At 44.7% G+C, this 18,921-nt stretch overlaps 1 protein-coding gene across 1 annotated transcript in view; it reads right to left on the bottom strand.

Moving 5' to 3' along the window:
* The window catches only part of LOC110516497 (short transient receptor potential channel 5-like), an 87,689-nt gene that overhangs the window by 18,286 nt on the left and 50,482 nt on the right, over nucleotides 1-18,921 (bottom strand). The window contains exons 7-10 of the mRNA XM_036989235.1: nucleotides 11,589-11,726; nucleotides 10,108-10,257; nucleotides 9,864-9,912; nucleotides 4,659-4,798 (exon numbers count right to left, since the gene is read on the bottom strand). Of these exons, the coding sequence (XP_036845130.1) occupies nucleotides 4,659-4,798; nucleotides 9,864-9,912; nucleotides 10,108-10,257; nucleotides 11,589-11,726 (477 nt within the window). The remainder of the gene's footprint in view (nucleotides 1-4,658; nucleotides 4,799-9,863; nucleotides 9,913-10,107; nucleotides 10,258-11,588; nucleotides 11,727-18,921) is intronic.

The following is an 18,921-nucleotide window of genomic DNA, read 5'->3' as shown; positions in this document are numbered from 1 at the left end:
GGAGAGAGAAAGGTAGAGAGGTAGAGAGAGAGGAAGGTAGAAAGGGCGAGAGGTAAAGAGAGAGGAAGGTAGAGAGAGAGAGAGGAAGGTAGAGAGAGAGAGAGGAAGGTAGAGAGAGAGTGAGAGAAAGGTAGAAAGGGAGAGAGAGATGTAGATGGATTTAGAACATGTCAAAGTTCAAAACTGTCATGGATCCCATGATTCTAAATGCAGCTTCTTGGCCAGTATCACAGAAATCCATCTGCTGCTACTCTCTCTCTCTCTCTCTCACACACACACATTATGCAAGCAATCACAACTATCCACTTTCAGCTTTTGAAAGAATCCCAACTTGACGTCTGCCAACCCTGAATATTCATCAAAATGTTCCAGAATGTTGCTGAATGTTCTAGAATGTTCATCACAATGTTCTAGAATGTTCATCACAATGTTTCAGAATGTTCATCGCAATGTTCCAGAATGTTCAACTCAATGTTCAACTTAATGTTCCATGATGTTCAAATTATGTTGATAAATATTAGGCTTGAGCATCCTGGGATCCTGGGAAATTCGGTAACACGGGCACTGAACACAAGGGGAACTATTTTCACTGAGCCTCTGTAATCCGAAGGTTAGCAATGCTAACAAGTCCATGTAAAAACCCAAAGTGAATACTAGCTAATTGCTAACGAGCGCATTGCGAACATTTTATATCGGCTCTGACAAACTATTTGCAGGACAGACATCCCAGCTCATAAAGTTATACAATAAACTCAAAAATGCTACTCACAGTTTGCTACTCACAGTTTGCTACATACACAAAACACATATTAGACAGCAAGGCTCTTGATCCTCTGTTGAGAAGCCTGATTATGCAAGAAGCCAACCACTTAGCTAGATAAATACCTATTAAATTAGCAAACCAAATGCACAACTACAGAGCATTTAGCACATTTTAGACAACGTACTAGTTTTAAGATTATTATTATTATTATGTAGCTGTCAAAACATATAGTTGTGAACTCCATACTGTAGCTAAATCACCTGGAGCTCCACAACAGTGACTCACAAGTTCTGCGGTCACTCATCATGGCTTTGTAAACAAACATCACGTGACTGCGGACTACCGGTAAGCAACATAATGTAATATAATGTGACAGGTGAACTGAAGAACACAATCTGCTTTAGATCCTAATGTATTGCACAAATTGACTGCAGGTATTTAAAAAAAAAAATTGAAAGTAGCTACAAATATTCAAATGTTTTTTTTAAAAACCTCTAAGAAATAAGTTTAAACGGTATTGACAAAAAAAATACAGTTTTATATCTTTATGTTTGAAGCCTGAAATGTGGCAAAAGGTCGCAAAGTTCAAGGGGGCCGAATACCTTCGCAAGGCACTGTAGTTTACAGCAGACCTCACAGTGAAATGCTTTACTTACCCTCAACCCAACAACGATTTACGAAGTTTTAAGAAAAATAAGTGTTAAGTGAGAAATAGAATATAAAAGTAACAAATAATTAAAGAGCAGCAGTAAATAACAGTAGCGAGACTATATACAGGGTATTACGGTACAGAGTCAAATGTGGAGGCTATGTACAGGGTATTACGGTACAGAGTCAAATGTGGAGGCTATATACAGGGTATTACGGTACAGAGTCAATGTGGAGGCTATATACAGGGTATTACGGTACAGAGTCAAATGTGGAGGCTATATACAGGGGGTACTGGTACAGAGTCAATGTGGAGGCTATATACAGGGTATTACGGTACAGAGTCAATGTGGAGGCTATATACAGGGTATTACGGTACAGAGTCAAATGTGGAGGCTATATACAGGGGGTACTGGTACAGAGTCAATGTGGAGGCTATATACAGGGTATTACGGTACAGAGTCAATGTGGAGGCTATATACAGGGGGTACCGGTACAGAGTCAATGTGGAGGCTATATACAGGGTATTACGGTACAGTCAATGTGGAGGCTATATACAGGGTATTACAGTACAGAGTCAATGTGGAGGCTATATACAGGGTATTACGGTACAGAGTCAATGTGGAGGCTATATACAGGGTGTTACGGTACAGAGTCAATGTGGAGGCTATATACAGGGGGAACCGGTACAGAGTCAATGTGGAGGCTATATACAGGGTATTACGGTACAGAGTCAATGTGGAGGCTATATACAGGGTATTACAGTACAGAGTCAATGTGGAGGCTATATACAGGGTATTACGGTACAGAGTCAATGTGGAGGCTAAATACAGGGTGTTACGGTACAGAGTCAATGTGGAGGCTATATACAGGGTATTACGGTACAGAGTCAATGTGGAGGCTATATACAGGGTATTACGGTACAGAGTCAATGTGGAGTCTATATACAGGGGGTACCAGTACAGAGCCAATATGGAGGCTATATACAGGGGGTACCAGTACAGAGTCAATGTGGAGGCTATATACAAGGGGGTACCAGTACAGAGTCAATGTGGAGGCTATATACAGGGTATTACGGTACAGAGTCAATGTGGAGGCTATATACAGGGTATTACGGTACAGAGTCAATGTGGAGGCTATATACAGGGTATTACGGTACAGAGTCAATGTGGAGGCTATATACAGGGGGTACCGGTACAGAGTCAATGTGGAGGCTATATACTACAGGGGGTACCGGTACAGAGTCAATGTGGAGGCTATATACAGGGTGTACCGGTACAGAGTCAATGTGGAGGCTATATACAGGGTGTACCGGTACAGAGTCAATGTGGAGGCTATATACAGGGGGTACCGGTACAGAGTCAATGTGGAGGCTATATACAGGGGGTACCGGTACCAAGTCAATGTGGAGGCTATATACAGGGTATTACGGTACAGAGTCAAATGTGGAGGCTATATACAGGGGGTACTGGTAGAGAGTCAATGTGGAGGCTATATACAGGGTATTATGGTACAGAGTCAATGTGGAGGCTATATACAGGGGGTACCGGTACAGAGTCAATGTGGAAGCTATATACAGGGTATTACGGTACAGAGTCAATGTGGAGGCTATATACAGGCTATTACAGTACAGAGTCAATGTGGAGGCTATATACAGGGTATTACGGTACAGAGTCAATGTGGAGGCTAAATACAGGGTGTTACGGTACAGAGTCAATGTGGAGGCTATATACAGGGGGTACCGGTACAGAGTCAATGTGGAGGCTATATACAGGGTATTACGGTACAGAGTCAATGTGGAGGCTATATACAGGGTATTACAGTACAGAGTCAATGTGGAGGCTATATACAGGGTATTACGGTACAGAGTCAATGTGGAGGCTATATACAGGGTGTTACGGTACAGAGTCAATGTGAAGGCTATATACAGGGTATTACGGTACAGAGTCAATGTGGAGGCTATATACAGGGTATTACGGTACAGAGTCAATGTGGAGGCTATATACAGGGTATTACGGTACACAGTCAATGTGGAGTCTATATACAGGGGGTACCAGTACAGAGCCAATGTGGAGGCTATATACAGGGTGTACTGGTACCAAGTCAATGTGGAGGCTATATACAGGGTGTACTGGTACAGAGTCAATGTGAAGGTTATATACAGGGGGTACCGGTACCAAGTCAATGTGGAGGCTATATACAGAGGGTACTGGTACAGAGTCAATGTGAAGGTTATATACAGGGGGTACCGGTACCAAGTCAATGTGGAGGCTATATACAGGGTGTACTGGTACCAAGTCAATGTGGAGTCTATATACAGGGGGTACCAGTACAGAGCCAATGTGGAGGCTATATACAGGGTGTACTGGTACCAAGTCAATGTGGAGGCTATATACAGGGTGTACTGGTACAGAGTCAATGTGAAGGTTATATACAGGGGGTACCGGTACCAAGTCAATGTGAAGGTTATATACAGGAGGTACCGGTACAGAGCCAATGTGCGGTTAGTCGAGGTAATTGAGGTAATATGTACATGTAGGTAGAGTTATTAAAGTGACTATGCATAGATAATTAGAGAGAGTTGCAATGCAAATAGTCTGGGTAGCCATTTGATTAGCTGTTCAGGAGTCATATGTCTTGGGGATAGAAGCAGTTTAGAGGCGGTTCCAACCCTTTTGAGGATCTGAGGACCCACGTCAAATCTATTCCCCGTCTCCTGAGGGGGAATAGGCTTTGTCTTGGTGTGTTTGGACCGAAGATAGTTTGTTGGTGATGTGAACACCAAGGAACTTGAAGATCTCAACCTGCTCCACTACAGCCCTGTCGATGAGAAGGTAACGCCTTGCCGGTGTGTGTAGACACACACACACACACACACACACGCACACACACGCACGCACCGGTGTGTGTAGAGGTTGCTGAGGGGACGACGGCTCATAATAATGTCTAAAACGGAGTGAACGGCATCAACCACGAGGTTTTCATATTTAATGTGTTTGATGCCATTTCATTACAGCCGTCCTCAACAGGATCCACTGGTGCGTATAGTGTGTGTGTGTGTGTGTGTGTGTGTGTGTGTGTGTGTGTGTGTGTGTGTGTGTGTGTGTGTGTGTGTGTGTGTGTGCGTGCGTGCGTGCGTGTGTGTCTTACCTTAACGTAAGCCACTATCTTCAGTGATATAGTAGCCAGGTAGAGGGAGTTCGTGTGTGTGTGTGTGTGTGTGTGCGTGCGTGCGTGTGTGTCTTACCTTAACGTAAGCCACTATCTTCAGTGATATAGTAGCCAGGTAGAGGGAGTTCATAGCAAAATCCATCAGGTTCCACCAGTCATGTATATACTCTGTAAAACCTCCATCCCACATCTCCTTAATCTCAGCCCAGATAAAACCTAGAGGGGGGGGGGGGGGGGGGGTAGAGAGAGAGAGGGGGGCAGAGAGAGAGAGGGGGAACAGAGAGAGAGGGGGAACAGAGAGGGAGGGGGAAGAGAGAGGGAGTGGGTAGAGAGAGGGAGTGGGTAGAGAGAGAGAGGGGGAAGAGAGAGGGAGAGAGAAAGAGAGAGTGGGGGGCAGAGAGAGAGAGAGACAGAGAGAGAGAGACAGAGACAGAGACAGCATCACCAGTCATATATATATATATATATATATATATATATATGTACTCAGGATGGTAAGTTGGTGGTTGAAGATATCCCTCTAGTGGTGTGGGGGCTGTGCTTTGGCAAAGTGGGTGGGGTTATATCCTTCCTGTTTGGCCCTGTCCGGGGGTGTCCTCGGATGGGGCCACAGTGTCTCCTGACCCCTCCTGTCTCAGCCTCCAGTATTTATGCTGCAGTAGTTTATGTGTCGGGGGGCTCGGGTCAGTTTGTTATATCTGGAGTACTTCTCCTGTCCTATTCGGTGTCCTGTGTGAATTTAAGTGTGCTCTCTCTAATTCTCTCTTTCTCTCTTTCTTTCTCTCTCTCAGAGGACCTGAGCCCTAGGACCATGCCTCAGGACTACCTGACATGATGACTCCTTGCTGTCCCCATTCCACCTGGCCCAGTTTTTCTGGGTAAGTCTCTAAGAGCTGTGAGTATTTCTGTCTCTAAGAGCTGTAAGTATTTCTGTCTCTAAGAGCTGTAAGTATTTCTGTCTCTAAGAGCTGTACGTTTTTCTGGGTAAGTCTCTAAGAGCTGTGAGTCTTTCTGTCTCTAAGAGCTGTGAGTATTTCTGTCTCTATGAGCTGTAAGTATTTCTGTCTCTATGAGCTGTAAGTATTTCTGTCTCTAAGAGCTGTAAATATTTCTGGGTACGTCTCTACGAGATGTGAGTATTTCTGGGTAAGTCTCTAAGAGCTGTAAGTATTTCTGTCTAAGAGCTGTAAGTATTTCTGTCTAAGAGCTGTAAGTATTTCTGTCTAAGAGCTGTAAGTATTTCTGTCTCTACGAGCTGTAAGTATTTCTGTCTCTAAGAGATGTAAGTATTTCTGTCTAAGAGCTGTAAGTATTTCTGTTTAAGAGCTGTAAGTATTTTTGTCTAAGAGCTGTAAGTATTTCTGTCTAAGAGCTGTAAGTATTTCTGTCTAAGAGCTGTAAGTATTTCTGTCTCTAAGAGATGTAAGTCTTTCTGTCTTTAAGAGATGTAAGTCTTTTTGTCTCTAAGAGCTGTAACTATTTCCTGGGTAAGTCTCTAAGAGCTGTGAGACTTTCTGGGTAAGTCTCTAAGAGCTTTCCACACCTAGATTATTTGCCAATTACTCTTTTCAAAATGATTTAAATTCTGTCAAATGGGTTGTTGATCATTTCTATTTTCAGGTCTTGTCATGGATTTTCAAATAATTTAAGTCAAAACTGTAACTCGGCAACTGAGGAACATTCACGGTCTTCCTTGGTAACCAACTCCAGTGTATATTTGGCCTTGTGTTTTAGGTTATTGTCCTGCTGAAAGGAGAATTAATCTCCCAGTGTCTGGTGGAAGCAGACTGAACCAGGTTTTCCTCTAGGATTTTGTCTGTGCTTAGCTCCATTCCGTTTCTTTTTTATCCTGAAAACTACCAAGTCCTTAACTATTACAAGCATACCCATAACATGATGTATGCTCGAAGATATGGAGAGTGGTACTCTGTAATGTGTTGTATTTGTTTTCCCCCAAACATGGGTAAGTGTCTTTGGACACTGTGTTAACTAACCTCCAGATGAGCTTCAATGCCATACAACTCTCCTTCCGTGGCCTCCAACTGCTCTTAAACGTAGGGAAAACTAAATGCAATCGCTCTTCAACCGATCCCTGCAACACATCTCTGGACGGTTCTGACTTAGAATTCGTGGACAACTACAAATACCTAGGTGTCTGGTTAGACTGTAAACTCTCCTTCCAGACTCACATTAAACATCTCCAATCCAAAGTTAAATCTAGAACCGGCTTCCTATATCGCAACAAAGCATCCTTCACTCATGCTGCCAAACATACCCTCGTAAAACTGACCATCCTACCGATCCTCGACTTCGGTGATGTCATCTATAAAATAGCCTCCAACACTCTACTCAACAAACTGGATGCAGTCTATCACAGTGCCATCCATTTTGTCACCAAAGCCCCATACACTACCCACCATTGCGACCTGTATGCTCTCGTTGGTTGGCACTCGCTTCATACTTGTCGACAAACCCACTGGCTACAGGTTATCTACAAGTCTCTGCTAGGTAAAGCCCCGCCTTATCTCAGCTCACTGGTCACCATAGCAGCACCCACTGGTAGCACGCGCTCCAGCAGGTATATCTCACTGGTCATCTCCAAAGCCAATTCCTCCTTTGGTCGTCTTTCCTTCCAGTTCTCTGCTGCCAATGACTGGAACGAACTGCAAAAATCTCTGAAGCTGGAGATTTCTCCCTCACTGGCTTTTAAGCACCAGCTGTCAGAGCAGCTCACAGATCACTGCACCTGTACATAGCCCATCTGTAAACAGCCCATCTATTTACCTACCTCATACCCTACTGTATTTATTTATCTTGCTCCTTTGCACCCCAGTACCGCTACTTGCACATTTATCTTCTGCACATCTACCATTCCAGTGTTTTAATTGCTATATTGTAATTACTTCGCCACCATGGCCTATTTATTGCCTTAACTACCTCTTACCACATTTACACTCACTGTACATAGACTTTGTGTTTTCTTTTGTTCTACTGTATTATTGACTATGTTTTGTTTATTCCATGTGTAACTCTGTGTTGTTGTATGTGTCGAATTGCTATGCTTTATCTTGGTCAGGGTCGCAGTTGCAAATGAGAACTTATTCAGGACATAAAGTTAATTGCTTTGCCACATTCTTTGCAGTATAACTTAAGTGCCTTGTTGAAAACACGATGCATGTTTTAGAATGTTTGTATTCTGGCTTCCTTCTTTTCACACTGTGGAGTAACTATAACTACAATGTTGTTCATCTGTAACTGTTTTTAAAGTCATGGTGAAATCCCTCATGGTGAAATCCCTGAGCAGTTTCCTTCCTCTCCGGCAACTAAGTTAGAAAAGACGCCTGTATCTTTGAAGTGACTGGGTGTATTGATACACCATCCACAGTATAATTAATAACTTCACCATGCTCAAAGAGATATTCAATGACTGTAAAAACTTTTTTTTTTTACCCATCCACCAATAGGTGCCCTTCTCTGCGAGGCATCGGAAAACCCCCTTGGCCTGTGTGGTTGAATCTGTGTTTGAAATTCACTGCTTGACTGAGGAACCTTACAGATAATGGTAAGTGTGGGGTACAGAGATGAGGTCGTCCTTCAAAAATCAAGTTAAACACTATTATTGAACACAGAGTGTATATAGGCTTGACACAACAAAGGGGGTTGAATACTTATTGACTAAAGACATTTCAGCTTTCATTTTTTATTCATTTTTTTTTTACATTTTGAAAAACATAACCTCGTTTTGACATTGTGGGGTATTGTGTGTGGGCCAGTGACACAACATCTCAAATTAAAGAATTTTAAAAAATGTGGGAAAAGTCAAGGGAATTCTGGGAATACTTTCTGTACCTCACGTCTCCTTCATTTCTGCTTGGATGAAGCCTGCGACACACACACACTCTCACTCCCTAACTCACCCACGGTAGTATCACCCCCCCTCCCCCACAGACACCCTCTCTACTCACCCAGTACCCACGGTAGTATCACCCCACCTCCCCCACAGACACCCTTTCTACTCACACAGTACCCACGGTAGTATCACCCCCACAGACACCCTCTCTACTCACCCAGTACCCACGGTAGTATCACCCCACCCCCACATACACCCTCTCTACTCACCCAGTACCCACGGTAGTAACACCCCCCCCACCCACAGACACCCTCTCTCTACTCACCCAGTACCCACGGTAGTATCACCCCACCCCCACAGACACCCTCTCTACTCACCCAGTACCCACGGTAGTATCACCCCCACAGACACCCTCTCTACTCACCCAGTACCCACGGTAGTATCACCCCCACAGACACCCTCTCTACTCACCCAGTACCCACGGTAGTATCACCCCACCCCCACATACACCCTCTCTACTCACCCAGTACCCACGGTAGTATCACCCCCCCACCCCCACAGACACCCTCTCTCTACTCACCCAGTACCCACGGTAGTATCACCCCCCCACCCCCACAGACACCCTCTCTACTCACCCAGTACCCACGGTAGTATCACCCCCACAGACACCCTCTCTCTACTCACCCAGTACCCACGGTAGTGTCACCCCCCCACCCCCACAGACACCCTCTCTACTCACCCAGTACCCACGGTAGTATCACCCCCCCACCCCCACAGACACCCTCTCTACTCACCCAGTACCCACGGTAGTATCACCCCCCCACCCCCACAGACACCCTCTCTACTCACCCAGTACCCACGGTAGTATCACCCCCCCACCCCCACAGACACCCTCTCTACTCACCCAGTACCCACGGTAGTATCACCCCCCCCACCCCCACAGACACCCTCTCTACTCACCCAGTACCCACGGTAGTATCACCCCCCCACCCCCACAGACACCCTCTCTACTCACCCAGTACCCACGGTAGTATCACCCACACAGACACCCTCTCTACTCACCCAGTACCCACGGTAGTATCACCCCCACAGACACCCTCTCTACTCACCCAGTACCCACGGTAGTATCACCCCCCACCCCCACAGACACCCTCTCTACTCACCCAGTACCCACGGTAGTATCACCCCCCCACCCCCACAGACACCCTCTCTACTCACCCAGTACCCACGGTAGTATCACCCCACCCCCACAGACACCCTCTCTACTCACCCAGTACCCACGGTAGTATCACCCCCACAGACACCCTCTCTCTACTCACCCAGTACCCACGGTACTATCACCCCCCCACCCCCACAGACACCCTCTCTACTTACCCAGTACCCACGGTAGTATCACCCCCCCACCCCCACAGACACACCCTCTCTACTCACCCAGTACCCACGGTAGTATCATCCATTCCACAACAGTAGGCGGAGGACCCTGCATTAAATTACATCAAATTGGATCAATGTATTAGCTTGAACAGTTAAAAACATGAAAATCATCTTACAACAACCATACATTCTCTCTCTCTCTCTTACATAGATTTAATATAGTATATTCAAATAATTAATTTCATTGAAATAATAGTCTGTTGTTTTGTTTGCGTCTGTCTGTCTGTCTGTCTTGGATTACCTGCATGTGTAGCTTGGTCCTGGCGATGTGTTGGGAGGCGAGGAGGAGGAGGAAGAGGAAGTTCAGATAGGAGGCTGTGTGACAGATAAACTTGATGAAGGGTTTCTTCACAAACACACCCAGGGAAGACTTGGGGGCTAGGAGGTAGATCTGGAGAGAGGAGAGAGAGGGGGGATGGGAAAAGAGAGAGAGAGGGGGGATGGAAAAAAGAGAGAGAGAGAGGGAGAGAGAGGGAGGAGAGGGAGGGAGGGAGGGAGGGAGGGAGGGGGAGAGAGAGAGAGAGAGAGAGAGAGAGAGAGAGAGAGAGGAAAGGGAGGGGTAGAGGGGAGAGAGAGAGAGAGAGAGAGAGAGAGAGGGAGGGGGAGAGGGGAGAGAGAGAGAGAGAGAGAGAGAGAGAGAGAGAGGAAAGGGAGGGGGAGAGGGGAGAGAGAGAGAGAGAGGAAAGGGAGGGGGAGAGGGGAGAGAGAGAGAGAGAGAGAGAGAGAGAGAGAGAGAGAGAGAGAGAGAGAGAGAGAGAGGAAAGGGAGGGGGAGAGGGGAGAGAGAGGAAAGGGAGGGGGAGAGGGGAGAGAGAGAGAGAGGAAAGGGAGGGGGAGAGGGGAGAGAGAGAGAGAGAGAGAGAGAGAGAGAGAGCGGAAAGGGAGGGTGAGAGGGGAGAGAGAGAGAGAGAGAGAGAGGAAAGGGAGGGGGAGAGGGGAGAGGGGAGAGAGAGGAAAGGGAGGGGGAGAGAGGAGAGAGAGAGCGAGAGAGAAAAGGGAGGGGGAGAGGGGAGAGAGAGAGAGGGAGGGGGAGAGGGTGAGGGAGAAGTTAGTAAGTGCTCCAGAAACGTTCCCTAAGTTTCCAGGTTCCAGGTCCATGAGCCCCATAAAAGCCGAGTCAAGCCAAACTACACAGAGCCGGTCTAGTTTGTTTCTGGAAAGGACCCCTGATCCAAGATCGACACTCCTACTACATTACATACAGCTCATAACAGTCCTGTTTGGGTCAGCACCATGGTGATACATACAGCTCATAACAGTCCTGTTTGGGTCAGCACCATAGTGATACATTACATACAGGTCATAACAGTCCTGTTTGGGTCAGCACCATAGAGATACATACAGGTCATACCAGTCCTGTTTGGGCCAGCACCATAGAGATACATACAGGTCAGAACAGTCCTGTTTGGGTCAGCACCATAGTGATACATTACATACAGCTCATAACAGTCCTGTTTGGGTCAGCACCATAGAGATACATTACATACAGCTCATAACAGTCCTGTTTGGGTCATTACCATAGAGATACATACAGGTCATAACAGTCCTGTTTGGGTCAGCACCATAGAGATACATACAGGTCATAACAGCCCTGTTTGGGTCAGCACCATAGAGATACATACAGGTCATAACAGTCCTGTTTGGGTCAGCACCATAGAGATACATGCAGGTCAGAACAGTCCGGTTTGGGTCAGCACCATAGTGTGAAAAGGAGTTTACTAACCATTGAGAAGACAGGGAAGAGCAGTCCTATGATGAAACAGGTCACTAGTTTGACAGCCCAGTGTCTCCTCCTCCAGCCGGGGAACCCATCGTACCACAGAGTAGCTAGGAGCTGCTGGCAGTTAGGCTGGGCTACAAACTACAGAGAGAGTAAAAACAAAGGTGTCATTGTACGCTGATGATTCATGTTCTTAAACCACAATTATAATCTCTCCACAGCCTCATAGATTATCTAGATACTTTTGCTATCCTCTCTGGATTAAAACCAAATTATGATAATTGTACTATATTGCGTATTGGATCACATTACCGTGTAGTTTACCAATAAAATGGACTGACTGGGATATAGATATATAGATATACTCGGTATACATATCCCAAAATAATTAAATTATCTCACTCCAATACATAATACATAATAGAAATAGATAAAATCTTGCTACCATGGAAAGGAAAATACCTGTCTATTTGTGGAAAATTCACCCTGATTAGGCAAATCCCAGTTTAGCCTGATTAACTCTTTAGTCATATCCCAGTTTAGCCTGATTAACTCTTTAGTCATATCCCAGTTTACCCTGATTAACTCTTTAGTCATATCCCAGTTTAGCCTGATTAACTCTTTAGTCATATCCCAGTTTAGCCTGATTAACTCTTTAGTCATATCCCAGTTTAGCCTGATTAACTCTTTAGTCATATCCCAGTTTAGCCTGATTAACTCTTTAGTCATATCCCAGTTTAGCCTGATTAACTCTTTAGTCATATCCCAGTTTAGCCTGATTAACTCTTTAGTCATATCCCAGTTTAGCCTGATTAACTCTTTAGTCATATCCCAGTTTACCCTGATTAACTCTTTAGTCATATCCCAGTTTACCCTGATTAACTCTTTAGTCATATCCCAGTTTACCCTGATTAACTCTTTAGTCATATCCCAGTTTAGCCTGATTAACTCTTTAGTCATATCCCAGTTTAGCCTGATTAACTCTTTAGTCATATCCCAGTTTACCCTGATTAACTCTTTAGTCATATCCCAGTTTAGCCTGATTAACTCTTTAGTCATATCCCAGTTTAGCCTGATTAACTCTTTAGTCATATCCCAGTTTAGCCTGATTAACTCTTTAGTCATATCCCAGTTTAGCCTGATTAACTCTTTAGTCATATCCCAGTTTACCCTGATTAACTCTTTAGTCATATCCCAGTTTACCCTGATTAACTCTTTAGTCATATCCCAGTTTAGCCTGATTAACTCTTTAGTCATATCCCAGTTTACCCTGATTAACTCTTTAGTCATATCCCAGTTTACCCTGATTAACTCTTTAGTCATATCCCAGTTTAGCTTAATTAACTCTTTAGTCATATCCCAGTTTACCCTGATTAACTCTTTCGTCATATCCCAGTTTACCCTGATTAACTCTTTAGTCATATCCCAGTTTACCCTGATTAACTCTTTCGTCATATCCCAGTTTACCTTGATTAACTCTTTAGTCATATCCCAGTTTACCCTGATTAACTCTTTCGTCATATCCCAGTTTAGCCTGATTAACTCTTTAGTCATATCCCAGTTTACCCTGATTAACTCTTTCGTCATATCCCAGTTTACCTTGATTAACTCTTTAGTCATATCCCAGTTTACCCTGATTAACTCTTTCGTCATATCCCAGTTGACCCTGATTAACTCTTTTTTTGCTTATGGTTTTGCCTACACCTAGCAACCTGTTTTAACAAACTGTTTTTTAAATAATATGAGAAAAAAAAGATTCAATTTTACTTGGAACGATGGGCCAGACAAAATTAAACGGGCCTATTAATATAATGAATATGAATTCAGAGGGCAGAAATAATTAAATATGAAAGCATTGGACCTCTCACTAAAGGCTTCGGTCATACAAAAGTTATACTTAAATCCAAACGGGTTCTCTAGCAAATGAGTAAGAATGTATCATCCATGTTCAAGAAGGGCCTTTTCCCCTTTATTCAGATTACACCTGCTCACTTTCAGTCATTTGAAAAGGAAACAATTTCCCAAATATCGTTATTTTTATAAACAAGCCTTAGAAAGTTGGTTGCAATTTCAGTTAAATCCACCAGAAAAGACAGAACAAATAATACAACAAATATTATAAACTCAAATATACTAAAATATTTCATTTATTTTTAATTTTTTATTTTAAAGCTATAATCTTTGTAAAGGATATCATGAATCCGACTGGTGGAGTTATGTCACACATGCAGCTAACTAAAACATATGGAAATGTACAAGGAATGTGGAAGGGGGGAAAACCCTAAGGAACTCGTCTGTCGGCCCGGCATCAAAGATCATAATTGGTCAAAGAAAATTGTGAAAAATAAAAAAGTGCCATATAGATTGACAGCCGTGCCATATAGATTGACAGCAGTGCCATATAGATTGACATCCGTGCCATGTAGATTGACAGCCGTGCCATATAGATTGACAGCCGTGCCATATAGATTGACAGCAGTGCCATATAGATTGACATCCGTGCCATATAGATTGACAGCAGTGCCATATAGATTGACAGCCGTGCCATATAGAATGACAGCAGTGCCATATAGATTGACATCCGTGCCATATAGATTGACAGCAGTGCCATATAGATTGACAGCAGTGCCATATAGATTGACCACCGTGCCATATAGATTGACATCCGTGCCATATAGATTGACAGCAGTGCCATATAGATTGACAGCAGTGCCATATAGATTGACAGCCGTGCCATATAGATTGACCACCGTGCCATATAGATTGACAGCAGTGCCATATAGATTGACAGCAGTGCCATATAGATTGACAGCAGTGCCATATAGATTGACAGCAGTGCCATATAGATTGACAGCCGTGCCATATAGATTGACAGCCGTGCCATATAGATTGACAGCCGTGCCATATAGATTGACAGCCGTGCCATATAGATTGACAGCCGTGCCATATAGATTGACAGCCGTGCCATATAGATTGACAGCCGTGCCATATAGATTGACAGCCGTGCCATATAGATTGACAGCCGTGCCATATAGATTGACAGCCGTACCATATAGATTGACAGCCGTGCCATATAGATTGACAGCAGTGCCATATAGATTGACAGCCGTGCCATATAGATTGACATCCGTGCCATATAGATTGACAGCCGTGCCAAATAGATTGACAGCCGTGCCATATAGATTGACAGCCGTACCATATAGATTGACAGCCGTGCCATATAGATTGACAGCCGTGCCATATAGATTGACAGCCGTGCCATATAGATTGACAGCCGTACCATATAGATTGACAGCCGTGCCATATAGATTGACAGCCGTGCCATATAGATTGACAGCCGTGCCATATAGATTGACAGCAGTGCCATATAGATTGACAGCCGTGCCATATAGATTGACAGCAGTGCCATATAGATTGACAGCAGTGCCATATAGATTGACAGCAGTGCCATATAGATTGACAGCAGTGCCATATAGATTGACATCCGTGCCATATAGATTGACATCCGTGCCATATAGATTGACAGCAGTGCCATATAGATTGACAGCAGTGCCATATAGATTGACAGCCGTGCCATATAGATTGACAGCCGTGCCATGTAGATTGACAGCCGTGCCGTGTAGATTGACAGCCGTGCCATATAGATTGACAGCCGTGCCATATAGATTGACAGCCGTGCCATATAGATTGACAGCCGTGCCATGTAGATTGACAGCCGTGCCATATAGATTGACAGCCGTGCCATATAGATTGACAGCCGTGCCATGTAGATTGACAGCCGTGCCATATAGATTGACAGCCGTGCCATATAGATTGACAGCCGTGCCATATAGATTGACAGCCGTGCCATACAGATTGACAGCCGTGCCATATAGATTGACAGCAGTGCCATATAGATTGACATCCGTGCCATATAGATTGACAGCCGTGCCATATAGATTGACAGCAGTGCCATATAGATTGACAGCCGTGCCATACAGATTGACAGCCGTGCCATATAGATTGACAGCCGTGCCATATAGATTGACAGCAGTGCCATATAGATTGACAGCCGTGCCATATAGATTGACAGCCGTGCCATATAGATTGACATCCGTGCCATATAGATTGACAGCCGTGCCATACAGATTGACAGCCGTGCCATATAGATTGACAGCCGTGCCATACAGATTGACAGCAGTGCCATACAGATTGACAGCCGTGCCATATAGATTGACAGCCGTGCCATATAGATTGACAGCCGTGCCATATAGATTGCAAAATAGATGGGAAGAGATTTTTTACATACCAATTCCATGGCCCATGGTTTATGAACTGATACGTAAAACAACACCAGATTTAACACCTAGAATTTTTCTATTTAAATTATAATACAAAATTCTTGCAACCAATAGAATGTTATATATATATATATATATATATATATATATATATATATATATATATATATATATATGGGGGATAAAAGCATTCCAGCTCTGCAGATTTTGCTGCGAAGAGACAGAATCGTTTGATCATTTGTTTTGGTACTGTCCAGGCCTGTTTTTGGTAACAGCTCCAGGAAGGGCTGAATAATTAAAACATCCACCTGGATATAAATCTGCAGATCTGAAAAGGTTTTGACCTCTTGCCTGCCTGACCATTCAGCCTGCCTGACCATTCAGCCTGCCCTGACACACAACCTGCCTGACCATTCAGCCTGCCCTGACACACAACCTGCCTGACCATTCAGCCTGCCCTGACACACAACCTGCCTGACCATTCAGCCTGCCTGACCATTCAGCCTGCCCTGACACTAAACCTGCCTGCCTGACCATTCAGCCTGCCTGGCCATTCAGCCTGCCTGACCATTCAGCCTGCCCTGACACTAAACCTGCCTGCCTGACCATTCAGCCTGCCTGACCATTCAGCCTGCCTGACCATTCAGCCTGCCCTGACACTAAACCTGCCTGCCTGACCATTCAGCCTGCCTGACCATTCAGCCTGCCCTGACACTTAACCTGCCTGCCTGACCATTCAGCCTGCCTGACACTAAACCTGCCTGCCTGACCATTCAGCCTGCCGTGACACTAAACCTGCCTGCCTGACCATTCAGCCTGCCTGACCATTCAGCCTGCCTGACACTAAACCTGCCTGCCTGACCATTCAGCCTGCCTGACCATTCAGCCTGCCCTGACACTAAACCTGCCATCCTGACCATTCAGCCTGCCTGACCATTCAGCCTGCCCTGACACTAAACCTGCCTGTCTGACCATTCAGCCTGCCTGACACTAAACCTGCCTGCCTGACCATTCAGCCTGCCCTGACACTAAACCTGCCTGCCTGACCATTCAGCCTGCCCTGACACTAAACCTGCCTGCCTGACCATTCAGCCTGCCTGACCATTCAGCCTGCCTGACCATTCAGCCTGCCTGACCATTCAGCCTGCCCTGACACTAAACCTGCCTGCCTGACCATTCAGCCTGCCTGACACTAAACTTGCCTGCCTGACCATTCAGCCTGCCCTGACACTAAACCTGCCTGCCTGACCATTCAGCCTGCCTGACCATTCAGCCTGCCTGACCATTCAGCCTGCCTGACCATTCAGCCTGCCCTGACACTAAACCTGCCTGCCTGACCATTCAGCCTGCCTGACCATTCAGCCTGCCTGACCATTCAGCCTGCCTGACACTAAACCTGCCTGCCTTACCATTCAGCCTGCCCTGACACTAAACCTGCCTGCCTGACCATTCAGCCTGCCTGACCATTCAGCCTGCCTGACCATTCTGCCTGCCTGACCATTCTGCCTGCCTGACCATTCAGCCTGCCTGACCATTCAGCCTGCCTGACCATTCAGCCTGCCCTGACACTAAACCTGCATGCCTGACCATTCAGCCTGCCTGACCATTCAGCCAACTAAACATCTTGCCAAGCAGCTGTGGAAAAAGTGATGACATTGTCATACATATAGACAGCACACTCACACGGAGGAGATTTGGTAAAAGGAGATTAATTAATAAGATGAAATGATAGAGGAAAATAGAGATGTAGTGAAAGACACTCTTAAAAGGTCTGGCTCTCTCTCTGGCTCTCTCTCTGGCTCTCTCTGGCTCTACCTCGCTCACTGTCTCTCTCTCTATGTCTCTCTCTCTCTATGTCTCTCTCTCTCTCTCTCTCTCTCTATGTCTCTCTCTCTCTCTCTCTCTCTCTCTCTCTCTATCTCTATCTAACCGGTGACCGAACTATGGCCGGGGCTGTTGCTAGGTAGCAGTATGCTAATTAGCAGTTGATCTCTGGGTTGTGATAAAGTGTCCGACTTTCTCTCTCTCTCTATCACTCCCTCTCCTTATCCACCCCATTCTATATCTCTCTCCCTCTCTCTCTCTCTCTCTCTCTCTCTCTCTCTCTCTCTCTCTCTCTCTCTCTCTCTCTCTCTATCCTTTCAAAAGGGGAACTCCCTCCTAGAAACGTATCTGGTCTGCTGTTCCCACATGCTTCAAGAGGGCCACCATTGTTCCTGTTCTCAAGAAAGCTAAGGTAACTGAGCTAAACGACTACCGCCCCGTTTTTTGTAATTTGCTAGGTAAAGTGTAGGCATACAGTACTGTCTTTATAAGCAAATCAATAACATTATATTAATTTATTTATTGATATATTTACAGCAGAAAATGTTTGTTCTTCATAACACAAACACATTTAGTACACATTTATTATACATTTAGTATACATTTAGTATACATTTAGTATACATTTAGTACACATTTAGTATACATTTAGTACACATTTAGTATACATTTAGTATACATTTAGTATACATTTAGTTTTGGTATACATTTAGTATACATTTAGTATACATTTAGTATACATTTAGTTTTGGTATACATTTAGTATACATTTAGTATACATTTAGTATACATTTAGTTTTTTGGGGGAGATGAATGTACATCTACACAGAAGCTGGCAACAAAAAAAATTGCGCAATGTCCACATGTATTCTATACCTGAAGGGCGTTCTGGGATTTGTCCCCCCGGGGAAAGGTCTAACAGCGGACATAAGGTGAGACAAAACTAGCCAGTTATAGAATATTGTGTTGACAACTGAGCTGACTGAAGACCGGACATTCAACCGGCCGTTGTTGATATCGTTTCCACATTAACATGTCTCTAAACAACGTGATAAATCTTTTAAGTTGCTAGCCACTTTTACATCCTTAGACACTGATTCACTGATCTATGGTGAGTTTTACATTTCCCACCCTATTGGATGAGAAAATGATTTGAGAGAGAATTGCTGAAGGGCAGGGAAGATGGGCAGGGATTTTGTGTCTTAGCTTCAGGGGGAAGCTGGTTCCACCAC

The sequence above is a fragment of the Oncorhynchus mykiss genome, chromosome 9 (genome assembly GCF_013265735.2).
Source record: "Oncorhynchus mykiss isolate Arlee chromosome 9, USDA_OmykA_1.1, whole genome shotgun sequence".
Taxonomy (NCBI): domain Eukaryota; kingdom Metazoa; phylum Chordata; class Actinopteri; order Salmoniformes; family Salmonidae; genus Oncorhynchus; species Oncorhynchus mykiss.
This window is presented reverse-complemented; position numbering and strand designations above follow the sequence as displayed.